Genomic DNA, 27969 nt, shown 5'->3' on the forward strand with positions numbered 1-27969 from the left:
AGAGAGGGAGGAAGAGTGGGAGGGAGGAAGGAAGGGAGAAACTGCATTCATATTCATGCTGGAGTTCTTAAAACAAATGAAGTGTCTATGAGCATCTTCTCCCCTTCCCCGATTCCACCAGCGTGTCCACTCCCAAGGACAGCGGGAGCACCCATTGATCAATCCTTAGGCTTTTGCTCAGACTCAGGGCTGTGGTGCAGACAGTCAGACGCCCCTCAGTGGAAAATACCAAAGCCAACTGAAGGCCAAAGTGACAAGAAACCACTTAGTAACCATGTGTGCCCCTGCAGCAGTAAATAATACTGTGTGGATATAACAATTCATTCTGCTGATGAGTCCAGCACACAAGTATTTATCGTGCTACAAATTTGTTTGCATTTTCTGACATCTTTGTAAAAAACAGTTGTGATGACAGAAAATGCTTTCTTTCATCCTCCTGATATTTGTACCCAGATCTGTTTTCTATACTAAAACTGCACAAATAAATTACCCAAATCATAATCCTGATGCAATCCGAATCTCTTCTTTTTATGCTTTCTTGTCTTTCGAATAGACATGCTACAGCTGCCTTCCCGGTAGAGCCCAGTGCGAAAGGGGGGAGGTGTGGCCCAAAGAGCCGGAAGAGAGATGTTTCTCCAGTGTGGACAAGAGAACTGGCCAGAGGCAGGATAGGGTGGCAAGAGATCTGCTTCGACACTCTGAGAGCTGCTCTTTCTTTCCTCTTCACAGGGGTAGTTCTTAGCTGCTGGCTTTACCTTTGAGGAAGCACCCTTCTTCTCCAGGCTTCATGGGTCAGCTCCTACTGTTGCATCCTATTTTCTTTGGCAAAAGGAAAGGAGAGGAATCAGCACTGGAAAGCTCTGAGATTCGGGGAAAGTCAATAAACAGCGTTATTTTCTTCCCCTCGATGGCATGTAAGTTCTTCAACAGCAGCAGCAGAGCACAGGTGGTTCACTATGAACTATTAACGCATTAAAATAAGCCAATCAGAGGATGCTGGGTTTCTTTTCAAATCAGATCCTGACTCTGCGGAGGAAGAGGAAAACACCGGGGGTCTGGAAATGTTCGGTTTTTTTCAACAAAACATTGCTTTGGTTTTGCTTTTTTTCAAGGAAACATCATTTTCCTGGCTGTGATGTGCAATGCTCCATTTTACCAGCCTGTGTGAGGCCATTCATCTTATGACTATAAACAGTGTCTGGCTTTTGTCACTAGAATGAGTTGTTCAAGTGTAAGGTACTCAAAGTTAATGTGCTTAAGCCATTTAAGCAAGATTCTTTCATTCTTCATTCAAGTAAACATGTCTTAGATAACTTCTATGGGTCTGGCGTGGACAAGGCTGTTCCCTTAAAGTCATTTTCCAAGCAGGGATCTGTACTAATCTCTTCCTTCTTCCCTACAATGAAGAATGTCTTGGAGTTCCCATTGTGGCACAGTGGAAACGAATCCAACTAGGAACCATGAGATTGTGGGTTCGATTCCTGACCTCGCTCAGTAGGTTGAGGATCCGGCGTTGCCGTGAGCTGTGGCATAGGCTGGCAGCTACAGTTCCAATTTGACCTCTAGCCTGGGAACCTCCATATACCATGAGAGCAACCCTTAAAAAAAAAAAAAAAAAAAAAAAAACAAGAATGTCTTGTTAATTGCTTCAGAAGCAGCCGGCCAGGGTCTCACCTATATGACCGGGAAGATGGAAAACTAAGGTATTAACACACGTGGGAGAAGCCATATAGCACCGTGGTTAAGCACACTGACTCTGAAGTTTGCCTGGGTTCAAGTTCCACATCTGCCCCTTTGTAGGTCAAGAAGGACAAACAATTAATTTAACCTCAGAGTGATAAATACAAAGAACTTGGATAACAACTTAGCACGTGATAAGTACTATACTAAATGTTATTGATTTTTAGGACCCTGGCTGTAACAGGTCCTGTCACCACCAAGAGGAATGATTAGGGACCCGTGGCCTCGCTTTCATCCCACTGAAGTGGTGGAGTCATTCCACCCACTGTTCACCAGCCCCTGCTGAAGCTGCCCTGTCTTCTCAGCAATGCCCCCACAATGGCATGGATATCCTTCACCACTGCCCTCTCCAGCCTCTCAGTGCTACCTCCCGGTCTCCTGGGTTGATCCTGTTGCTCCCCCAAATATATAAGAGGATTCTCTCCACTTGTGTTGCATCTCGTTATCAAATTACTAGGTGTGACCTGGCTCTCTCTCTTTTTTTTTTTTTTTTTTAAGTAAGTCTCCCATAAAGGGTAGTTTCACCTTTTTAGTTTCCTACAGGACAGATTTTCTGATAACACAATAAAAGCTACCCCCTGGGCCAAGTCAGAAAACATTTGAGTGGCAGATTCAATAACCTGCTCAAAAAATCGTTTCACACTGATTATAGGTTACTCTTGCAAAGAAGGAAATAAGACATCTTACTCTCGCTCTCTAATCAGTATCATTACAGTTTACGTTTGTTCCCCCACAGCAACACATGCACACACAGTCTTTTGTTGTTGCTGTTTGCTTTTTTAGGGTCACACCCACGGCATGTGGAGGTTCCCAGGCAGGGGGTCGAATTGGAGCTACAGCTGCCGGCCTATACCGCAGCCACAGCAACACCAGATCCAAGCCTCATCTGTGATGTACTCCACAGATCACGCCAACACCAGATCCCTGATGCACTGAGCGAGGCCAGGGATCAAACCTGCGTCCTCATGCATACTAGTCGGATTTGTTTCCGCTGTGACACAATGGGAACTCCTATATACACGGTCTTGCACCATACCTTACTGGAGAATTCTAGTCTCCTTGAGGACTGATCAATGATTCCAAATTCTCTTTATGATATTCTCAAAGAACCTACCAAGTCCACATGCAGAAAGAGCTCTGAAGCCTGTTTGAGATATGCTAATGCTCTTGGTATTACAGATTGGTCAATATTACGTATTAGCACCTTTCTGGGGCTACATATTAGACTTCCTCAACTCTATTTTTTCCTGATATTTCCATGTTAGGGTTTCTTAAATTGTGGTCAAGGACCACTGACGTCAGGAGTTCCTGTCGTGGCTCAGTGGTTAACGAATCCGACTAGGAACCGTGAGGTTGTGGGTTCGAACCCTGGCCTCACTCAGTGGGTTGAGGATCCAGCGTTGCCTTGAGCTGAAATGTAGTTCAAAGATGCAGCTTGGATCCCGCGTTGCTGTGGCTCTGGCGTAGGCTGGCAGCTACAGCTCCGATTCGACCCCTAGCCTAGGAACCTCCATATGCCACAAGTGTGGCCCTGGAAAAGACCAAAAAAAAAAAAAAAAAAAAAAAAGGACCACTGACATCAAAATTACCTAACTTACTAAAACTCAGATTTTCCATGTCAGCTGAGTCATGATCTCTGGGAGTAAGGCTCCAATTTTTGGTATTTTACAGGCTGTCCTTTCTATGCACTCTAAAGTCTGAGAACTACTATTCTGCCTTCCTAAAATCTGTAGCATTTCGAAACAAGCCTTGACTGCATTGCCAAGCATTATATGTCTATCTTACCAGTTCATTTGTTGGAACATTTTACAGTTATCTTCAACAGAAAATCCTGTATTCTTTGTTTGCTTGTTTGTTTTGTTTGTTTGCTTTGCTTTTTAGGATTGCACCCATGGCATATGGAAGTTCCTAGGCTAGGGACCAAACATGAGCTACAGCTGCTGGCCTACACCATAGTCACAGCAATGCAGGATCTGAGCCACGTCTGCAATCTACACCACAGCTCACAGCAACACCACATCCCCAACCCACTGAGCGAGGCCAGGAATCAACCCACGTCCTCATGGATATTAGTCAGATTCATTTCCACTGAGCCACACGAAAACCCCTACTCTATCACTAAGAACTGCTATCACTAAGGTGAGGTACAACTGCAAGGCAGGATCACTACTGATCTTGGGAATCAATGAAATCAAATCTGTTCGCCTCCTTTAAGATGCAAGAATTGGTAAAAATCCACAAGAAAGCCCACAACAGGAAGTCCAAACAGCCTGTAGAGGTAGCCTAGTAGTTAGTAGGCTTTGGAGAATGAGACTAGGATTCAAATTCCACTGTGGACACTAACAAGATGTGTGACCTTCAATTTTCTTAGCCAGTCTGTGCCTCAATTTTTTCACCTGTAAAATTGAGATACTAATACAGACCTCATAGATTCACTGTAAGGATGAGATGAAAAAACATAGGTAAGGCATTTGGTGTAGTACATAGTAAATATGTGTTAAAAGTGATTTCCAAGAGTTCCTGTTATGGCACAGCAGAAACAAATTCGATTAGTATCCATGAGGATGCCGGTTCAATCCCTGGCCTCGCACAGTGGGCCAAGGATCCTGCATTGCCATGAGCTGTGGTGTAGGTCAAAGACGAGTCTTGGATATGGTGTTGCTGTGGCTGTGGCATAGGTTGGCAGCCGCAACTAAGATTAGACCCCTAGCCTGGGAACGTCCATATGCTACACCTGCAGCCATAAAAAGCAAAAAAAAAAAAAAAAAAAAAAATGTTATTTCCACTTGAGAATCATTCCTGATGGATTCTGAAACAAACCAAACAGGTCTCATCTGAATAAAACCTCCAAGATGGCTGGTGAGCTACCAGCCAGATCCTACTTTGCCTTGATACCAGCTATCTGGGTACCTCAATAGTATGATTTGCAAAGCGCCACAGAGCAAGACAACCTTAAATCGAAATAGCCAGATAGCCTACCAGACAACTCAGCCCTAGGAAGAGTTTCTGGAAAGAATGGCAAAAGCAGAGTAGGAGATGGAACATTCAAAGGTGGGGCAAATTCACTCAACAAAATAGTTTTAGGACACCTGTGCCAGGCACAGTCCAGAGCTGGGAGTACAGCATGAAACAAAAATGGACAAAAGCTTTCCATCGTGGGAAAGCTCACACTTCCCGCACAAGGGGGCTTAGGCTCCAGTGCAAGGGAGCAGACAATAAACAACTAAATTAATAAAATATATAGTACATCTGATGGGTAACATGTGCTATGAGAAAAATCAAGCAAAAAATGGGAATAAACAGAGCGAGGGTGGATAACTCTCATGGTAAAGCAGAAAAAAACCATGCATTACTCCATCAATATCATCTCCTCTGGCCCTAAATCCTCAAGTGAGCAAGGACCACACCATTAATTAATACTCGGTAAATATTTTCTTTTTTTTCTTTCTTTCCTTCTTTCTTTCTTTCTTTCAGCCTTTTAGGGCCACACCCATGGCACATGGATGTTCCCAAGGTAGGGGTCAAATCGGAGCTGTAGCTGCCAGTCTACACTACAGCCACAGCAATGCCAGATCCGAGCTGCGTCTGTGACCTACACCAAAGTTCACAACAATGCCGGATCCTTAACCCACTGAGCAGGCTAGGGATCAAACCCACATCCTCAAAGATACTAGTCAGATTTGCTACTGCTGAGCCATGAGGGGAACTCCACTCAGTAAATATTTCTGAGTGAATGATATGCCTCAGGAAGAAACCAAAGTCTCGGAAAAGAAAGCAACCTTGCCACACCTCTTTTAACAGGCTAGAATTAGTATCTGGTACATTTAAACGCTTGATAAATAGTTGTTGCAGAAATCAATGACTCCACAAATAAGTGAATGGATTACCGTCTTGCAGGAAGAATGATTACGGCTCTGTCCACAGACCAGACCGCGTTCTGCAATGACTGCAGCTTCCATAAGAATAACAACAGCAACAAGCCTGATTGCTCACTTATACTTGGTATCCTCCTAAGCACTTTATGTGGCTTATCTCATTTGAGCCTTTCAACGATGTTGGAGATTCAGAGGAGGAAGTGCCCAGTAAAGGACCTCCTCTGTTGAGCAGTGTGTTCCCTGTTGAGAAGTGCATCCTTATATGTCAATAAGTCAGGCTCTAAGTAGACTTCAGAGCAGTGATTCTGATCACCAATCAATGAGGTACTCTTCAAATTATCAAACCCAAATGTCCACATTTTCCCACCCAGCTGCCAGTCATTCTCTTCTCAGCAAAGTGCTGTTCCTGATAACCACACAGTCCAGGCTCAGAATGTTTTACTCTTTTTTCTTTCCATCCTTCTGCTGCTGTTAGCCAGCACTCCGCTCTGTCCAAAGCCTAAGAGGCCATTGGAGGTCCCTGCCCTCCAAGAGTTTACAGTCAGACTCTGGAAGAAGGCCCAAACCTCTAGAGTGAAACAAAGCAAAGCAATATGCATGCCCTGAAGTGCATACAGCAGGTGCAAGAGAGGACTGAAGACTTTGATTTATAGCTTTGGAGGCTTATTTTGATTTCCAGTATACAGAACCATAGGAAAGAATGAGGACAGAGAGAAATCTGTGAGTCAGAAAGACTCTGCACCTCAGAGAAAAGAGCTAGGTGCAGCTCTGACTGCACCAAAAATGGGCCACAGCGTGAGCCCCAGCAGCAGCTTCCTGCCAAGGGAAAGCCAGTCACAGACCAGGAGAGCCTATGCCTGCCCTGCTGGATCCCATTTTGAAGATTTAAGGGCTGAAAATCAGTGCTGAATTATAGGTCAGAGTTACCAAAAACCCAAACCATAATTAAGGAAGAGTAAATTAGATTTACCAGGAAAAACCAATTGCTTACCAGGTAGTACTGTAACCAGTTCTGGGAACAAAGAGTGCACTCTTTTGTCTGTGTTTTAACAGGAAAGAGACAGCAATTAGAGAGAAAGTGGAATCAACAGTGCAGCCACATGAAGGAACAGAGCTGGGGGGCGGGGGGCACTGTGCCAGACATGGTCCAAGCTGGATGCCAGTCTGATCATGTTGCCCCTCTGCTTGAGCCCTGCAGAGGCCTCCCTCTCTCTTTTAAACAAAGCCCAGGCTCCCTCACCTGATCACAAGGATTTGCAAAATCTGGTCCTCTTCTTGGCTTTATCTCACCATTCACCTCTTCCTTTCATCTGTACTGAACTTCTCTCGGGTCCTCACAGGTGCTTTGATCCCTGCCACCACTGGGTCTTGGGTCATCATGTGGAACACACGTCCCCTCCCATTGTCATCTGCCACCTGACTCATTCTTCAGATCTTGGCTTCAATATCCTTTCCGCAAAGAAGCTTTCCCTAGGAGAAAGACAAACACCATATGATATCATTTATATGTGGAATCTAAAATATGGCACAAATGACCCTATCTACAGAACAGAAACAGACTCCTAGAGATAGAGAACACACTTGTGGTTGCCAAGGGGGCCAGGGGAGAGGGACGGATCAGGAGTTTGGGGTTAGCAGATGTAAGCTATCATATGTAGAGTGGATAAACAGCAAAGGTCCTACTGTATAGCACAGGGAACTCTATTCAATTTCATATGATAAACCATCATGGAAAAGAATATGAAAAAAGAATATGTGTATGTATGTGTGTGTGTAACTGAATTACTTTGTTGTATAGGAGAAATGGACATAACATTGTAAATCAAATATACTGCAATTTTTTAAGTTTTTTTTAATTTTTAAAGAAGCCTTCTTTACCCTGATCTATGTTAGGTCCCCTTGCTCTGTTCACATAATTCCTTGTATTTCCTCTCTCACAATATTTGTCAACTTGTAGTCACTGTTGATTTATTTACCAGTCTTCCCCACTAAATAGCAAACTTCATGACTGCGGAGATTGTTTTAAGTGTACAACATCTGCTAAGTTGGGCAATGGATGCAACGGAAGTAAAGTGTATTTTGCGACCTTAGGTCCTTCTTTTTCCCTGAATTCAAAACTGCAAGAAAATAAACATTAGGCAACATCACAAAGGAAAAGAGAAGGACAATTCTTGCCTTCAGAGGCCCAGCAGTTTAGGCTTTAACATCAGCCCACAGCTTTCCTCATTAGCATGTGCCCCTCTCCCAAGAGAAAATTCTACAAAATTTCTTTCCCCACTTTCCAGCCCAGGAAATAGCATCTTTCCTCCTTTTAAATTATTCTCACTGTCATTCATTCAACAAATATTCATAAGGCAACGTCTGTGTGCCAAACACTGATGCTTTTTAAATTGTTCTTGTTCTAAACTATGATGAAAAGATTAAGATTAATTATTGCTTTTGTGAAGATGGGAGTGGGCTGGAAAAGGACATGGACAAACTTTCTGAGGCGCTAGAAATGTTTTATCTTGATCAACATGGCAGTTTCATGAATGTTCAGGTATGTATGCAAAAACCAATCAATCTACATTGGAACTATATACATTTAACTGTATGTAAATTATACCTTCACTCTTTTTGGTATCAAAATAAATAAATAAATAAATAAATTGTTCTTGTTCTTAACTTTCACAGGTGGTGATTTAGGAGCTGGCTATAATAAAAATTCAGAAATAAGCAAGATTTTAATTACAAAGGGTAAAATGTTAAGAGTCAGAAATATATTTGGTGTAAACGCAAAAAAAAAAAAAAAAAAAAAAAGGAGTTAGGAATCTCTGAGTTGTCGGCAGCAGAAAAACCAGGTTGAATTGGCTTAAACCCATGACATCATTGGCACAGAAGTCTCTAAAAGGCCAGAAGTGGTTTAAGGCACAGTATTTTTTTTTCCCAGAGCTTCACAGAGCTATTAATAGAGTACATTATTCCCTTAAAGATCACTTGAAATGTCCAGCAGGTTCAAAAATTGCCAGAAAGGAGTTTTTCTGGAATAATCAGCGAATAGCATATAGTTGGGTTTCCAGAGCTGTAAGGGGGAAATGTTCTCCCCAACAGCTGTGTTCATTCCTCTGTTCAACTCAACAGCACCAAACATAAAGCAAAAGGAACTCTGGACGTTAATACGCATCCTTTTTGGAGAATCTGTCTTCTACTTAATAGGACAGGAAAAGAGCCCACCAAGCAGACTGCTGCCTGGTGCCTCCTCCTAAGGCGTAATAGCTGGGCTTCCAGAGTTTCTGTGTCTGCTTGAAGGATCCCCTGGCCCCTTTCCTAATTGCAGGGGCTGCTCCCAGCATGAACACTGGATGACTAGCCCTGCTTAAAGAGCACTCAGAGCCCCGCTGGCCAGAACACCCGCATGACTTCCAGGCAGCTGCCGTAGACGCCAAGGATTAATTAATTGATGCCAGTGAGAGTTGTAAGCTTGGGATAAGGACACTGCAAGGCCCAGAAGCATATGTGGCACAGCCACAGAGCTCACACTCTGGCACTGCAGCTGCTGTGTGGAATGTGGATGAGGGCACTGGGTTTGGAGTCCCACGCCCAGATCAGGGTCTATGGGAGCTTGGGTCTTGCTAAGCTTGCTGAGACTAATTCCTCATCTGTAAATGAGAAGAAGAATCCCTGCACTGTTCATAGCAGAGGGCTTTGTGAGGCTCAAATGAGGTGTTTGTTTGTGAAATCTCCATAAAGATTCTAACTAGGGTAAATGCCCCCCCTGAGTACCCCCATAGCCATCTGTGCTCCCCCAACAAGCGTTCGCAGTATCTTACAGTTATTACTTCCTTGTCTGTCTTTCTCTTCTATAGCATACGTACCATAAGGGCAGGGACTGCGTCAAGACTGCTCACCACTGGGGTGATGGTCCATAAATATTTTTGAGATGAACGAACCGGTGCAGTCCTGTGTAATGGTCTTTATTTGGGGGAAATTTCCCTTTATTTGGGGGAAATTTCATGCCATTAAAACAAATCCCAGAGTTCCCGTCGTGGCGCAGTGGTTAACGAATCCGACTAGGAACCATGAGGTTGCGGGTTCAGTCCCTGCCCTTGCTCAGTGGATTAACGACCCGGCTTGCCGTGAGCTGTGGTGTAGGTTGCAGACGCGGCTCGGATCCTGCGTTGCTGTGGCTCTGGCGTAGGCCGGTGGCTACAGCTCCGATTCAACCCCTAGCCTGGGAACCTCCATATGCCGCAGAAGCGGCCCAAGAAATAGCAAAAAGACAAAAAAAAAAAAAAAAAAAAATCCCCTGTCACCATCCCTGTCTTGATTTATGTCAACTGCTGGCAACTTTTTTTTTTCACGTTATAACTATTGTTTCCCACAGAGATGATCCTCAAGAAGTGTATGGTCCAAAGAGAGTAAGACATGTACAAATAGCAAAATAACAACAAACACAGTAAATGCCATTGCTAACGGGTTCTTTTGTATCTCAACTTGTGTAGAAATCCCAGACTTTGGGAGTTCCTATTGCGGCTCAGCAGGTTAAGAACTCGCCTAGTATTCACGAGGAGGCAGGTTCAATCCCTGGTCCCCGCTCAGCGGGTTAAGGATCCGGCATTGCCGTGAGCTGTGGTATAAGTCGCAGACACACTCAGATCCGAGTTGCTGTGGCTGTGGCATAGGCTGGCAGCTACAGCTCCTCTTCAACCCCTAGCCTGGGAACTTCCGTGCGCTGCAGGTGTGGCCCTGAAAGGCAAGGAAAAAAAAGAAAGAAAGAAATCCCAGATGTTTTTGTGGAGGCGTGACGGTTCTGAAAGCACTAAGAACTGGAAGTAGACGTTATGTGCGGAAAGGCATGGAGGAGGGAGAGGGTAAGTGAGTCAACGGATGCTTCTGTAGATCCCAGTGAAGATTTCTGTGGAAATAAATATCCGGACTCAAAACATAAAGGCAGGCGTTATCATCTGCTAAGATCTACGTGCAGTGAGACGAAACTGGAAAGCAAACATGTAGCATAGGTTCAATGCCCCCAATATTCTTAGTGCCTTGAAATAGCAAATATTTTATATCTGTTTTTGTGTGGAACAAGTATGCAGACTAACCTCATAACCTGAGCAAGACCCCAAGGGTTTCTTCTGAGGAGTATTGTTCTCGGGGAGACCTAAGGGCAAGGGTATCATATGATACCAGAAAGCTTGGGAACACTTGTGGCATAAAGGGCTTGGTGAGGTCTTTCTCACTGGGGAAAAGTAAGCAGGAGAAAGTGAAATGTGAAAACAAGCTCGGGGTTCTAATAAAAATGGCTTCCCAGCCTAATAGTGCCAATTGATCAACTGGTGAATCCCGGAATAATCAAGCTTGAAAAGACAGATTGTAGAGTTCTTTCATCGTTTCTAATACCTCCCTTAAAAAAAAGTAAATTATGGTGAATAAAAGTCCCCCTGAATCATTATCCAACAAATCATTCTGAGTTTGAATCTCAGTACTTCTTACTTGCTCATTTTAAGCTTTTACCTGGAATTGTGCCTACACTGGGGAGTATGACGGACACTGAAAGTGGTCCCCCAATATCTCTTCTCCCTTTTAATTTATCTAATCATGACAGATAAAAATGCAGAGAAAGACAAAATAGGCAGAAAGAGGATCATTACAAAGGTTGGACATAGAAAAGCACGGATTGTGTTCAAGGAAGTTTAGGTGATTCAGTTTAACCAGAGCACAGGTTGTAGATAGTGATTCTCACTGATGGCCCAATTGATCTAATTTCTTTTCCTGCTTCAGTTTTTCATGACCTCTGTCACTAACTGATGCCATATTATGTTAACTCTATTCTCTATAGTATCACCCATGAGGACACAGGTTCGATCCTTGGCCTCGCTCAGTGGGTTAAGGATCCAGCGTTGCCATGAGCCGTGGTGTAGGTCAAAGACGCAGTTTGGATCTGGTGTCGCTGCGGCTGTGACTGTGGCGTAGGCCAGTGGCTACAGCTCCAATTTGACTCCTATGCTGTTGGTGTGGCCCTAAAAAGACAAAAAACAAAAATAAAAAATAAATTAATGTCACAAAAACCTTATTGGCAATAATCCCTGCATTTACTGATGCTCAGACTAGTCACTAAGCTCTTTAAAAGTAGGATTAGAGAATCAATATTAAACTTCAGTGTTAGCTGGGAGTTATTGTGGCACAGCGGGTTACGGCTTCAGCCTTGTCACTGTAGTGGCTTGGGTCACTGCTGTGGCACGGACTTAATCCCTGGCCTGGGAACTTCCACATGCCACTGGTGCAGCCAAAATAAAACAACAACAACAAAAACACTTCGATGTTAGATACAGTGTTTGCTTGGAGAAAAAAATAGTTATTTATTAAGGAGGCCTTTTACCTTATTTAAATAATAATAATAATCTCAAGCAATTCTTATGATGTAGGCATTTTTTTTCCCCCACATTTTGTTAATCAGGAGACATGAAGAAAGTAACAGAGTTAGGAGTTAGATATGTTTGATTCTAAAACTTATGATCTTAACAATGCATAATGCTACCTCAAAGAAATTGAGACACCATTCAAATTTGGATATTATTATTAATTTGGAAGTATGGGTTGACCAAAAGAAAAATATGGCACTTATGGAATCAAAGTACTACCTTCGTTAAATTAGAATTATCAGAGAAAATCAGACTCCACCAGCTTAACAAGGCAGGAAAAATGACTCAATTTAGTTAATTAAAATGTGTAGGAAACTGTGGGCAAAGGTGGAGGGAAGCGTATGGAGCCTGGAAAATTTTGAGGGAAACAAAGGAGAAAAAAAAAAAAAAGAGGCATCATCTCATTTTCAAACCTGAGCACACCACTGAGAAAGAAATGGACTCTGTTCTTGTTCATTTTTGGCTGAAGCAAATTAAGGTCATCCACTCTGGGAATAAAAGAGATGTGCTCTGCGGCAGTTACCAAACCAGCAGTGGCACAAGTAGTCCTGCTAATGAAAATTATCCTGACTGACTCAGACGTCTGCTCAGATTTCAATTCCCCACAGCCATTCAGCTGAAAGGATTTCATAATGATCTTCCAGAGACCATTTAAAGTTTGTATATTTTCTCAAGGAGAAGGGGGTTGCTTCAGATCAGAAATATGCTTGACTTTGAACACTCACCTATAGTTTCTTCAAGATTGTTCCTCATGGCCTCTCTCTTCTGATCAGTTTCCCAAAAAATTGCTGGAGGACCAACCTGGCAACCTCACCTTACCTACTTCTATACTAGAAGTTCCTGCGCCCAGGATCAAACTCTCGCTGACCCACACCATTGCAGTGATGATGCCAGGTCCTTAACCCACTGTGCCACAGGGGAGCTCCCCTACTTTATACTCTTAAATTATAACACCAGAGCTCATTATTCCTTAGCAGTGTGCTAGGAGGTGTCAGTAAATTCCCGGTTACTATTCATTTATTCAGTAAAATCTGCTTGAGTGCTTGCTATGTGCTAGGCAGTGTGTTGGTACTTGGGATTCAAAATGCATGAAACAGGGCCTTACCTTCAAAGTAGTCACTGTCCAGTGAGGAGCTAGACAAGTAAGTAGATAAATATTTCACTGATGTTTTCATATCATCAACAAAACGAGCAGCTACTATTGTTCCAGGTGTTCATTTTAGATGCTGGGATCTGTTCTTCACTCACAAAAAAAGTATTACTATCCCGGTTAAGTACAGATAAATTCAAAAGAAAATAAAGGTCATTTATAAGTGGGTAGGAAATGAGCATTCTGATATGAGCTATGTGGAAATGAGATAGACTGGGTCTGAGATAGTCCTATGCCTTTGGAAATGGGATGAAAGAATATGAAGAAGGCAGCCAGGAAGGCAAAAAAAGGGGAAAGAAAAGCAATACCCTGGAAGCTCTGCCTGGTGAATTAGATGTCTGATAAGGTCCCCATCTGGCTTTGAGGAAGCAGGCCAATCAAGATCACTGTGTTCTCTTTTGAGATTTTTTCCACAAGTAGCATTAATGACAACCAAGCCTGGGTATTGAGGGTTGGGGATGTAGGGAAACGGTGGTTCATAGCTAAGTGTGAAATTATCCTCACACTGCGATTTTGGTGAGAAGTAGCAACTGCTTTTTTGCATGCATTTTTTTTTTTACCCATTTACTTTTATTTCAATCCAGCACAGTTCTTTATATTTACTTAGCTTTGGGGTTTATATTGACTTCCAATTATTTCACTTGAGTAATACTCTTAATTAGTATAAGCACAAGTCCTTTATTTTCTCTGAAACACTGCCTAGTTCAGCTTTCCCCTCAGTAAGAGGAAATTTAATTAACATGTGTTAATTTCTAAGAACTATTTCAATTTTCCCTTCCCTGGGGTTTCCACCTGCTCAGAGAAAAGGGAAAATGTCCATAGATAAAGAATACAGTAGATGAGGCATAAAAATTAACATGGAACTCCCATTGTCCTGTCTCAGAGTGGGGAAGAGGGAAATGTTGTGTTAATTTCATCATTTACATGGGCAAGTGCTTATTGACCCCCCCTGTGATTAGAATATTAGGTTGGATGGACATTACGGCTAAACAGATTTTTGTCTTCAAAGAGTCTGCAATTTTAAAGCCCCACTTGGTCAAGGAAAATTGAAAGAGGCTGAAATTCTAGATAAAATTTCCTACTTCTTAGCATTATAAATATTTCCAGTTTCAACCATGCCCTTTGCTATAAATTTTAATACAATTGCAAAAAGGAATTCAACTCCTGGAAAATAAAAAAAAAAAAATTTAACATGGAACGAATTCTCAGGATGATTCAGAAAACCTAGACTGTTTTGGAAAATTAAGGTTGTATATGAAGTATTAATTCACATATAATGGGGGAAGAGGGGCCTGAAGATAGCCCTGCAATCCCTTTGTGTACCCTATAATTCACACCACTTCTTTTAAACTAACCCTGGCCTCTGCCCCAGGAAAGCTTAGACCATAGTCGAAATTCAAATAGGAACAGAAGAAGTTAATTTTTAGCTTTGACACTTACAGAGCTGAGGTCCTGCCGTCAGCAATAGATCTGGAAGACTACTTAACCATCCATCTCTTCCATTCCTCCCACATCCACCAATGGGAGAAGCAAATAAAACCTCTGTGGACTGGAGGTGGTAGAAGGAGTCTGGAGAAGAAAACAAAGAACTAGAAATGATATGGGGGTTATGCTCTTTGCTCTGCCCATCCAGGGACTGGTGGGATGAAAAGGAGATGGTTCTCCCTTTAAGCCTAAAGACAGGACACAGACCTCAGCCAGAAGCCCCAGGCCTGATGAAAAAGGTGGCCTGCCTGGCAGGCCTGGAAAGAGACCTGAGTGCTCTCAGTCCCAGAGTGACACAGCAAAGCATCTGTAATTCCTAAGCCCCAGACGCCAAGAGAGACACAAGAGTCAGCAGACAGAACTATAGCTTGAGGGTCCCACAGTTTAGTCGGCAGAGTTCAGAGATAGTCCCAACGATTCTCAACCCCCTTGCGTCTGCTCCTGTATGCTCCCTCCCCTTGAGTGTGGGTAGCATTTGTGAATATAATGAGGTTTGACAAGTGGGATTAGGTGATTCCATAACAAAAGTGAAGGTAATTTGAAGGTGTAGTTAAGGTGCCCAAATCTATCAACTTTAATCAAGAGGGAGATTATCCTGATTAGGTCAGCTCTTTAAATGGATAAGAAACGAGGTCCTTGGGTACAGCACACGGAACTATATCCAATCTCTTGAGATAAAACATGATGGAAGATAATATGAGGGGAAAATGTGTATATACATGACTAGGTCACTTTGCTGTACAGCAGAAATTGACACAAGATTGGAATCAACTATACTCTAATAAAATACTTTTCAGTAAGTTTTATTATATTTAGATTTGTACAACCATCATCAGAACCCAACTTTACAATATTTCCAAACAAAACCCCAAGCCCATTCCTCCCCCAACAACCTGTCTCCTTTGGTAAACCATAAGATTTTCAAAGTCTGTGAGTCAGGTTTTGTTCTGCAAAGAAGTTCACTGTATCCTTTTTTTAGATTCCACATATAAGCGATAGCATATGATGTCTGTGTCTCAATGTCTGACTAACTTCAACATAGCATGATAATTTCCAGCCCCATCCATGTTGCTGTAAATGCCATTGTTTCTTTCCTTTTAATGGCTGACCATTGTGTATATGTACCACATCTTCTTTATCCAATCCTCTCCTGATGGACATATAGGTTGCTTCCATGTCTTGGCTGTTGTGTATAGCACTGCAATGAACATTGGAGTACATGCATCTTTTCAAGTCATGGTTTTCTCTGGATAGATGTCCAGGAGTAGGATTGCTGGATCAAATGGTAATTCCATTTTTAGTTTTTTGAGGAATCTCCATACTGTTTTTCATAGTGGTTGCACCAATGTACATTCCCACCAACAGTGTAAGAGGGTTCCCTTTTCTCCACACCCTCTCCAGCATTTATTGTTTGTAGACTTTTTGGGGGGGATGCTTTTTAGGGCCTCACCTGTGGCATATGGAAGTTCCCAGGCTAGGGGTCAAATTGGAGCTACAGCTGCTGGCCTACACCACAGCCTCAACAATGTAGGATCCAAGACTCATCTGTGACCTACCCTATGGCTCATGGCAACACCAGATCCTTAACGCACTAAGCGAGGCCAGGGACTGAACCTTCATCCTCATGGATACTAGTCAGATGTGTTTCCACTGCACCAACTCGGGAATTCCTATTTGTAGACTCTTTGATGATGGCCATTCTCGCTGGTATAAGGTGGTACCTCATAGTAGTTCTGATTTGTATTTCTTTAATAATTAGTGATGCTGAACATCTTTTCAAGTGTTTTTGGCCGTCTGTATGTCTTCTTTGGAGAATTATATGTTTAGATCTTCAGCCCATTTCCTGATGGGTTGTTTGTGGGTTTTTTGCAATTGAGCTTCAGGAAGTATTTATATATTTTGGAGAATAATCCCTTGTCAGTCACTTCATTTGCAAATATTTTCTCTCATTCTGTTGCTTGCTGTGTTTAAGATTTCCTTTCCTGTGCAAAAAAAAAAAAAAATTTTTTTAATTAATTAATTTATTTATTTATTTTGTCTTTTTGCTATTTCTCAAGCCGCTCCCGTGGCATATCGAGATTCCCAGGCTAGGGGTCCAATCGGAGCTGTAGCCACCGGCCTACACCAGAGCCACAGCAACGAGGGATCCGAGCCGCATCTGCAACCTACACCACAGCTCACGGCAATGCCGGATCGTTAACCCACTGAGCAAGGGCAGGGACCGAACCCACAACCTCATGGTTCCTAGTCGGATTCGTTAACCACTGCGCCACGACGGGAACTCCCCTGTGCAAAAATTTTTAAGTTTAATTAGGTGCCATTTTTTTATTTTTGTTTTTATGTCATTACTCTAGGAGCTGGATCTGAGAAAATACTGCTAGGATTTATGTCCGAGAGTGTTTTCCTCTAAGAGTTTTACAGTATCTGGTCTTATATTTAGGTCTTAATCCATTTTTAGTTTATTTTTGTGCATGGTGTTAGGAAGTATTCTAATTTCATTCTTTCACATGTAGCTGACCAGTTTTCCCACCACCATTTATTGAAGGGACTGTCTTTTCTTCATTGCATATTCTTGCCTCCTTTGTCATAGATTAGTTGACTGTAGTGTGTGGGTTTAATTCTGGGCTTTCTATCCTGTTCCAGTGATCTATATTTTTGTTTTTGTTCCAGTACCATATGATTTTGATAACTGTAGCTTTGTGGTATTGTCTGAAGTCAGGAAGCTTGAACAATAAATAAAAAAATAAAAGACCTTCCCTGTAGGGAGAGACTGGAAGTGAGAGATTCTTCTATTTACCCGGAAGAAGCAAACAGCCCTGAGGGAGGAGGGCCACATGGTGGCCACATGACAGCAGTGTTGCCGGGCAGCTAGCAAGAAAATGAGAACCTCAGCCATTAAGCCATAAGAAAATAAAATCTGCCAGCAGCCTAAATGAGCTTAGAAGCAGATGCTTCCCCAGAACATCCTGGTGAGAGTGTAGCCTGGCTGACCCCTTGACTTCAGCCTTATAAGACACAGGCAGTAGGCCCAGCTAAACTGAGCCTGGACTCCTGACTCATAGATATTGTTAGAATATATATGGGTCTTATGCAAAGAGGCCACTCAAGATGGCTGTTGTCTTGCTCTCTGTACATCCCCTGCTCAACCAGTTCCTATCTCACCTGCACCCTACTCACCTGGCTGACCTTCCCTCTTAATCATAGAGCTTAATCAGTAACTGCCTACGTGCTTGCCCCTCCACCCTGGCCCCAGCGAGTGATTGTTCTAATCTTGAGATCAGAACATCTCCACTATGATAGTTTCTCAAAGAGGAGGAGAAGGACGTGCCCCTTTGCTGGGTTCCCTGGTAACTGATGGGCCAACCTGATATCAATAACCTCTATAACTGGTAACCTCCCTCTCCCCACAGTAGCAAGGACCACTACCATGTCCTGCCTGCTGTCTGCTGTACATGGTGGGGTGTCGCCCCAGGACCTGGTTTTGTATGTGTAAGGTCCCCTAGCCAATAAATTGTTGATGTCTCTGTCACTGACCCCAGGCTCTTTCTTCAGTCTTGCAACTGGGCAGTTATAGGGTATAGCCCAGCAGGTGCTGTTTTCTGCCACTAGGTTTGTGGTCCTTTGTCATGCAGTAATAAAAAACTAATTCACACAGCCGGGAATGAGAGGATGCAGCATTGGACCACAAGGCCAAGGACTGGGGGGGAAATGGGTAACATCTCAGTTGGCATGGATGGGGACACCAAAGAGTTAACAAGACAACAACTTTCTCAGGGGGCCAGCAACTAAGACCTAGACATGTTTACCTGAGACACGGAACTTTCTCACCTAGCTGAGGTGGCATGTGCATCTCTCCCCAAGCCAAGCTTAGTGACAACTCTGGGCACAAGAAAGTTGTGGAAGGTGGTATTGAAAACCCTAAATTTGACTGAATTTAAACCTGAAATGTATGAGAAAAAAATGTCAGGAGTTCCTGTCGTGGCTCAGTGGTTAACGAATCCAATTAGGAACCATGAGGTTGTGGGTTCGATCCATGGCCTTGCTCAGTGGGTTAAGGATTCGGCATTGCTGTGAGCTGTGGTGTAGGTCACAGACACAGCTCGGATCTGGCATTGCTGTGGCTCTGGCGTAGGCCGGCAGCTACAGCTCCAATTAGACCCCTAGCCTTGGAACCTCCATATGCCACAGGAGTGGCCCTTGAAATGGTAAAGACACACACACACACACAAAAAAAAAAGTCAGAAGTACCTGAGTTTATTTCTAAATGTTGGGGGTAAGATTTCTGTCAGACAAATAGGGGTTCAGGCTAGAATTTTTCAATTGTGGGGGTAGGGAGAGGTTTCATTATTATATAGTCCCGTTTGTGGCATGTGAAATCCATTTCCATCTTCCAGTGGAGTTTTGCATCAATGGGCAGGGCCCTCCTGGAAAAACACAGCGTCCAGGGTAAAAACAATCTCTTCTCGCCAACATCGTTACCCTGAGGCAATTGGTTTAAAATGAACATCAAGGGCAGCCTTTGAAAGTTGCCTTAGAGACTGCCAGGGTAAAATGGCAGAATGAAGCCAGAACACAGGCCCTTGCCCACTCCAAACCTAACAAAATGAACAGCAGATGAATATTAAGAACTAGCGAGACTCAAAGGAAGGAATTCAACCACAAGGCAACCTTTGAAATAGTGACTGGACACAAAGAAATAGAAGATTCCAGGCATTGAGGATTGCTCTCCCCCACCCCCACACTCACCCTTACCCAATCCCCACCCCCACACCTCAAGTAACCCAAGGGACAAAAGGCGAGGTGACAGAGTCCTGAGGAAAGTTCACTAAAGTCTTCAACAAGGCAAAAGTAAATGGAGAGGGAAAACTAGCAGCCCAGGAAATATTTAGGGGACCCCTTGGCGAAAGAATCTTCTCCACTATGAGTCACCATTTTCTTCTTGCCAAAAGAAAGCAAGCAAATGAGGAGTCTACCCAAACTATAAAAATAACATCCAAAGAATCATAAGAAAGATAAATAATCCAACAAAAAGATGGGTAATAGTCACAAACAAATGTCTCAGAAGAGAAGTAACAAAAATTATAAATATATAAAAAGATGCTCGGGAGTTCCCGTCGTGGCACAGTGGTTAACGAATCCGACTAGGAACCATGAGGTTTAGGTTCGATCCCTGGCCTTGCTCAGTGGGTTAAGGATCCGGTGTTGCTGTGAGCTGTGGTGTAGGTCGCAGATGCGGCTCCGATCCAGCGTTGCTGTGGCTGTGGTGTAGGCCGGCGGCTACAGCTCCGATTTGACCCCTAGCCTGGGAACCTCCATATGCCGTGGGAGTGGCCCAAGAAATAGCAAAAAAAGACCAAAAAAAAAAAAAAAAAAGATGCTCAACCTCTTTAGCCATCAGTATAATGCATAACACACCACAGCAAGATTCTATTTTACACCCAACAGATTGGTAAACACTAAAACGCACAGCAATAACAAGCATGGGTAAAGGTGTGAAAAAATGGGGATTCTCATAAACCGCCAGTTGGGGGAGAAATTATAAACCCCGAAAGCAAGTCAGCATTGTTTTGGATTAGAGGAACCATACTACAGTGGGTGTGCTGTTCTGCCCCTTGTACCAAATAACACTTAGGCTACTAGTTTTGAGGGGGGCCCAGAATTAAAGAAGTCTCTGCAGCAGCCACTATGGAAAATAGCATGGAGTTTCCTCAAAAAAAATTAAAAACAGAACTATCATATGATCCAGCAACTCCGCTTCTGGGTATTTATCCAAAGTAGTAACACTAATCAAACAGATTTATGCACCCCCATGTTCATTTTGGCTTTCTTCATGAAAGCCAGGATGTGGAAGCAACCCAAGTGCCTATGAGTGGGTAAAGAAGATAGGAGATATGTAATATATATATGGATAGAGAATTTAGCTGTTAAAAAGGAATGAAATCTTTTTTTACTCAATGAATTTTATTACATTTACAGTTTTACAGCCATCATCACAACCAAATTTGATAGCATTTCCATCCCAACCCCTCCCCCCAAAAAAGAATGAAATCTTGCCATTTGTGATAACATGAATTGACTTGGAGAGTATTAGGCTAAGTGAAATAAGTCAGACAGAAAAAGACAAATACCGCCTGATCTCACTTACATGCGGAAACTTTTACATTTTTTTTTTTAAACCAATTCATAGAATAGGTAGTTGCTGGAGACAGGGAACATTGTGGTCAAAGGGTACAAACTTTCAGTTGTACGATAAATAAGTCTTGGGAATGTAGAGCATGATGAGTCCCATTAAATCAAAAAGGAAAATGTCTCTCTGTAGCAGGGCCAAGTTTGTACACACTATCACCTCCCACTCACTGCTCATCACCAGTAAATCCAGGGAACGCCAAGTGTCTGTGGTTAATAAAGACATGGTATGGAGGCTCTGCCAAGCCCTAAGAAAAGAATCACAGCAAAGAGCCCTCCGGTCCTCCTCTGCTACTAAGTACTCACCTTTTAAGAAAGAGCTCCTAGCTTACTATGGGGCCAGTTGAGACTCATGCTCAACAGGACCACAACCACCCATCAGGAACTATTTGATCCACTGTCTCAGTTATCTATTGCTGTGTAACAAACCACCCTGAAGCAAACTGGCTTTAAACAACAATCCAGATAACAGTGACTATACAACAATAAAAGAGGAGAGATAGGAGTTCCCACTGCAGTGCAAGGGGATCAGCAGCATCTTGGAAGCAGAGTGGGTTAAGGATCCTGCATTGTGGCAGCTGCAACATAGGTCGAAACTGCTGCTTAGATCTTATCCCTGGCCCGGGAATTCCACATGCCACAGGGTGGCATAAAATATAAAATAAAATAAAATAAAATGGAGAGTTAGGAGTTCTCTATGGCCTAGCAGGTTAGGGGTCCAGCCTTGTCACTGCTGTGGAGTCAGTTTGATCCCTGGCCCAGGAGTTTCTGCATGCCCTGGAAATGGCCCAAAAAAAGGAGAGCTATACTCAAATGGTGATTTTTTTTTAAATCCCCTGATGATTTTTAAATTATATTCACAGATTTTAGTAACTCAACCAGTGAGTACCTTCTGCCTCAATCTGCAAATAATTTCCAGATCTTTATTGACTTAAATGGTTATGTCTATGAACTGTAGAAATGGGAAACTCTAGGAACTATAGGGATAAAGTGTAATAAGAAGTAGATAAAAGAGTTCCTTTATAAATCTTCACTTTCCCAGAATTATAATACTTGAGAACAATTTGCAACAGAGTTATTCTGAAATCATGTAAACACAAGTTAGTGTTGCTACTTATCCTCAAAGGAACCCTTACTAGGAAATCAACCTGACAAACTTTGGCTGCAGAGAAAAATGGTAACACCACTAGTCTCTCCAGCATAACTCTCTCAGCTGCATCTTCCCACAGTCACAGAAATGGGTCTTCTGAGGGTGCATTTTATTTTTTAATTTTAATGGAGTATAGTTGATTTACAATGGTGTATTCGTTTCAGGTGTACAGCCAAGTGAATCAGTTATATGCATAATTATATCCCAGTGAATCAGTTATATGTATAATTATATCCCATTCTGAGAGTCCATTTTAAAGAAAAGGAGATGAATTGAACACAAACAACCAGAACTGAATAAACGTTCAGTTCTCCTGGCTTCCACAGATGAGCTATATTCTCTCTGACAGATCAGCATCTGGAAGCATGTTCATGCTACATCTGTACAGCTAGACATTGCCAGACAAGGTGAACAGGATAAACCAACCGATACACACTGTGAGCCCCCATAACCACCAAAAACAAATCTTTGGTGAGATTTCCAGTTAAGATATAGAATACTGGTCACTTTGCTGTACAGCAAAAATTGGCACAGCATTATAAATCAACTATACTTTAATTTTTAAAAATGTGCAGCAAAACAAAAATGTTCCAAAATTTAAATAGAAAGATTTAGAATACTTAGCCAGGTTTCAAAAATGTTCCCAAGCACAGCAGCCCCTCAGAATTTCCAGGGTAAAAAAGTAGGTAGTTCACTGTCATTTCTCCCATCCCCTAAAACCAGCAGAAATGTTGACTGCTCTATAGGTAAATCTTATCGTGCTTGGAGCTAGGTCCAACAGAGATTACACATGAACTCTTTCAGGTTACAGTTCAGAGTCATAGAAATCATTTCTGCTTCAAGTTAATGAAAGCAGGTTCAAATTTTCATCCCACTGTTGGATCAGGCAGCATCTCTCTGTTCTTTGAGCCATTCAGCCCAGCAGAGATCATCCCACAGGTACTATCAGAACCAGTCTCATCTTGCTCCTCTAGCTTCTTGAGTGGTCCCTTTAAGGACCAGAAACATCAATTCAGAACCCATTCTTCACCATTTGGCCCACAACCTACCTCCGAATCCTTGTTATTATTAAACTACTGATTTCATTCTTGGCTCAGGTGTAGGTTTCTTAAACTCTGCCTCCCATCTACCCCTCTCCTGAAATATAAACCAGTCCTGCCTCCTTCAAACTCTCAGATCCCCGAACCCTTTTCCCTCCTTAGAACCAGTAGGATGATGCTTGCCTCACTACAGTATAACTTTGCGGACCCCCTTCTATATCAGAAGCCCCCCGGCACTGTGCTTTGGTCACTTTGGTGAACAAGGGCCAAGAATAGAGCCTTGACACATAGAAGTTTCTCAATCAATGCTTTTTGAATAAGTGGCCTGTCTCTTGACCTAGCTCTGATTGCACTTTGAGGTTTAGTTTCCACCACACTTTCTTCCCCAAGGTTGGGACCCTTTACTTAATCCCTAGCCTGACTTCCCTCAGCAAGTAGTATGATAATCTGGTGCTCCCTCCTGGCCACAGCCAGCCTTGGGCCACCCAGCAACTTTTTCTCTATCCCAAAGGAGATATAAATACATCCTTGGACATAAATGTAAAGAACCAATGCAAACCTACATCCTCTGCTTGAAATGCAATTCTAAGCAGTCTGTCTGACCTACCAAAGAACACATACACGGTTGCGTGCATAGCAAGTGATAGGCACAGGTTATACTTTATACACATCCTCTCATTTAATCCTATCAATGAATCCTGTGAGGAAGAAATCCTTATCTTCATTCTACATATGAAAAAAGGGAGTTCTCTGGTAGCTCAGCAGGTTAAGGATCTGGTGTTGTCACCACTGTGGTACGAGTTCGATCCCTGGCCCAGGAAATTCTGCATGCTGTGGGCATGGCCACCAATAAATACATTGAGAAAGGTAAGATTCAAATGCTTATGTAACTGGGAGTTCCCATTGTGGTTCAGCAGTAATGAACCTGAGGATGTGGGTTCGATCCCCGGCCTCACTCAGTGGGTTAAGGGTCCAGCATTGCCATGAGCTGTGGTGTAGTTCACAGACGTGGGTCTGATCCAGCGTTGTGGTGGCTGTGGCATAGGTTGGAAGCTGCAGCTCCAATTCAACCCCTAGCCTGGGAAGTTCCATATGCCGCAAGTGCCATCCTAATAAGCAAAAAAAAAAGAAAAGTTTATGTAACTAACCAAAGATGACATAGCTAAGTAAATAATGGGCTGAGGTTCACACTCAAGTTTGTTTAGCTTCAACACCAACACTAATGCTATTTCCCCTATTCCACTAAGTCATACCACGGTGGTCTTCAAAATTGGGCTCTACCAGGTTTATCTAATACTCTTAAAACAATGGAAAACCTATCTTCAAATAGAAGACACCAAGACTAAGGAAAGGGTAAAGCTTGGCAAATAAAGAAAAACAAAATCCTTTGGTCAAAGGAATTTGATGACAGTTAAGATAGAGGCGGCAAGGCAAAATGTTGTTAACCACGGATGAATTGAATTAATGAATCATAGTAAGATTTAAAATAATTTGGAAAATCAGCCTGGACTTCATAAATAAGAATCTCTAATTTTTTTTAAACAACTTTATTTGAACAAAGAGAACACTACCCAAGAACCAAGAGTTAATTATAAAATTGTCGTAGATTTACCCACTCTGCTTTTTCAAGCACACAGTCTCATTAGCTATTGTGAATACTAAATAACCCAGGTCAGAAGTCTACTAGCATGCAAATAACTGTGCAACACAAAATGTTCTCCTGCAATCAGATGACTGAGCACGATTAATCAGAGAAAGCATTTTCACTTTCAGATAATCTTCAGATACTTACATAGAGTAAGTATTTAACTATTTCCTTGATCAAATGTACAGACAAAACTGACATGAGGGGGGAAAATGATGTTTTAGAAAAAGCCCAGGTTTTCATATATAAATCCTTAAACTAGCTCCAAGTCACCTCTTATTTGCTTCCTCTCACAACAGCCCTCCCCGACTGACTGCCTTGATTTATTGCTATCATTAAAAAAAAAATGAACCTATCTACAGAAAAGAAACAAACTCATGGAGAACAGACGTGTGGTTGCCAAGAGGGAGGGGGAAGGAGTGGAATGGACTGGGGCGTTGGGGTTAGTAGATGCAAACTATTGCATTTGGAGTGAATAAGCAATGAGATCCTGCTGTATAGCACAGGGAACCATATCTAGTGACTTGTGATGGAACATGATGGAGGACAATGTGAAAAAAAGAATGTATATAAATGTATAACTGGATCACTTTGCTATACAGCAGAAATCAACCGAGCATTGCAAATCAGCAATAATAGAAAAAATAAACATCTTAAAAAATAAAAATAAATTTTAAAAATTAAAAAAAAAAATTCCACTGCCCTAAAATGAAACCCCACACTTGTTAAACAGTTATACCCCATTCTTCTCTTTCTTCTTCCCATACTCAGCAACTACTAACCTACTTCTGTAGATTTACCTATTCTGGAAATTTCGTATAAATGGAATCATACACTTAAAAAAAAAGTCTACTTACTCAAATGTTTATTCCAGCTTCACTGACCTTCCTTCAGGCCCTCAAACCTGTCAGGTCTTTCCCAGGTCAAAGCCATCACCTCATCCCCTTCAGTCTCCCCAATACATCCCTGGTTCAGATGCCATCACATCCTTTGATCCCAGCCTTGGAGTGTGACTTCCTTGGAAAGGCCTTTCCTGACCACAGGATGTGACTCCATCTTCACTCTAGTCTCTCTTGCCACACCCATCTCTCCATCCAAGATACGGACCAATGTGAGTTTACTTGCTTAAAGGAGACCCTTCACTAACCCCATGAAGATATGAACCTGAGGATTTTGTTCCTCAATATTTATCCAAGACCTAACCTAATGTCCTGTTGGTAATAGGATCACAGAAATATTTGCCAAGTAGTGACAATACGAGCGTGAAATTCAGGGAGGCATTTGGGCTAGAGATTTGACTTTAGGAGTCATTATATTGATGGTATCTAAAATCACAAGATTTACATTACAGAAATGTCCCTGAAACGTGTGTAAAATATTTCCTTTGGTAAATTGTGCTCCACCCCCCCTGTTCTAAGCCCACTGGGGACCACCAGTGGATCACAGGCCCCCTAGATAGGAGGCTGATGCTGCCAATGGGTCTTAGAACAGAGATGACTGTGGGACAGGCCACACATCTTTTCACTTCCCCATCCTCTGATTCTCCACTGTACTGACAGCACAGATTAGGTATAGCCCAAGGAAATTATAACATGGAGGGTGAATGTTCTTAACTCTATGGTAAATAAGATTGCCATTAATAGCCAAGGGTAAAGCAGGAAAAAAGGTAAAACCCTCACGGTGCTGTCCTGTTGGTCACCTGCCAGTTTCTAATCTTGCACCCGTGTCTTCATTAAACCTCCAGAGCGGAACTCTCCAGCCTCCTTTAGGATAACCTCACTCTCTGCCCACTGGGAATTGGTTTTACCTTAGAGTTCCTCCTCTAACTCTCTGCCCACCGCAGCTCTGAGTAATCTGTAGGATACAGTAATTACTCAACAGAATATTTCCCTAAATCGGAGTTATTTGAATTAGAATATCTAGCGACACTAGATTTTTTTTTTTTTTTTTTTGGTCTTTTCTAGGGCTGCACCCGTGGCATATGGAGGTTCCCAGGCTAGGGGTCTAATCGGAGCTACAGCTACTGGCCTATACCAGAGCCACAGTAATGCCAGATCCAAGCCACGTCTGCAAACTATACCACAGCTCGTAGCAACGCAGGAGCCTTAACCCACTGAGGAGGCCAGGAATAGAACCCGCAATATCACGGTTCCTAGTCAGATTTGTTTCTGCTGCACCACGACGGGAACTCCCACACTAGATTTTTGAGTAAGAAAAAGTTCGATATAAGGAAATAAAGATTTATACCACTGTTGGAAGATTGGGGGGGCCACGTCTAGGTATCTCCAAGAGCAAGGAGTCAAGGCACAGCTGCAGCAACAAAATAAGCAAAATTTAGAAAGTTTCTATTGCTTCTGGGAGACATCACTAATAATCCCAGAAGTATGTTCAACAGCCATGGGCAAAACTCACACCAGCCATCTGCTAATGACTGCAATGCCTGCAATAAAATAATGACCTCTCCTTCCTTTCCACCTGCCAAATCTCAAATTGAGTGCCTATCATTAGGAGACTCTAGTAAGAATCTTGCTCTTAAAGTAGCCTAGGAAATATAATTTCCAGAATTGAGTCCCGGTAGTTGAGGGGAGATATTAGAAGCATAGGCTAGCATTATTTACATATTTACATTATTTATAAAGAATACACACCTCAACCTTTTATCATACATATTGCATGTGTGTGTGCACATACATGTGCACATTTGCATCGTTCTCCTGCCCCTTCCCTCCACCTTCCCAACTATATAATAAACCCATAGGTAGAAAATACTCTTCCTATCCATTTGTTTAATACCTAGCACAGAGCCTATAACAGGCACTCACCAAATATATGATGAACAAATGAGTAGATGGATGGATAGATGAATGAATGAATGATAAGAATAATAGAATATGCAATCAGACCACTAAGTATAGATCATCACACCTGCCTAGAAGAAGTGGATATTATTTCTATTTCTAATTTTTTTAATCTCCTTAAAATAGTGCAGTTTCTATTATGGTAGGGATTTTTCTCTACATTATTAAGCTGTCTTTTAGTCTTACTCTCCATCCTTAAACAAAGATATCTAATTACATAGAGTTATTCAACTTTCTCAGAATCACTTTCAGAATCTCCACCAAAGTCTTTAGCTCCCTGGAATTAAGGGGACTCAGAGGGGCCTAAGAAGTGACAAAGGTCTAAATTATTTTATTTCTATAAAATAAAAATTATTTCATTTCTATAAAATAAAAATAGGCTTTGTTCTGGATAGGGGCTGTCTTGTCCAATAGCTCTTCTAAGAAAAATTATTTAAAA

The 27969-nt window shown here is 42.3% G+C and overlaps 1 protein-coding gene across 1 annotated transcript in view; it reads left to right on the forward strand.

The window, feature by feature from the left end:
• The window catches only part of LOC100511460 (RING finger and transmembrane domain-containing protein 1), a 57688-nt gene that overhangs the window by 5209 nt on the left and 24510 nt on the right, over window positions 1–27969 (forward strand). Inside the window, 1 exon segment of the mRNA XM_021097615.1 lies at window positions 554–663. Coding sequence (XP_020953274.1) covers window positions 554–663 — 110 coding nt within the window.

This window comes from Sus scrofa, chromosome 6 (assembly GCF_000003025.6).
Source record: "Sus scrofa isolate TJ Tabasco breed Duroc chromosome 6, Sscrofa11.1, whole genome shotgun sequence".
NCBI lineage: Eukaryota > Metazoa > Chordata > Mammalia > Artiodactyla > Suidae > Sus > Sus scrofa.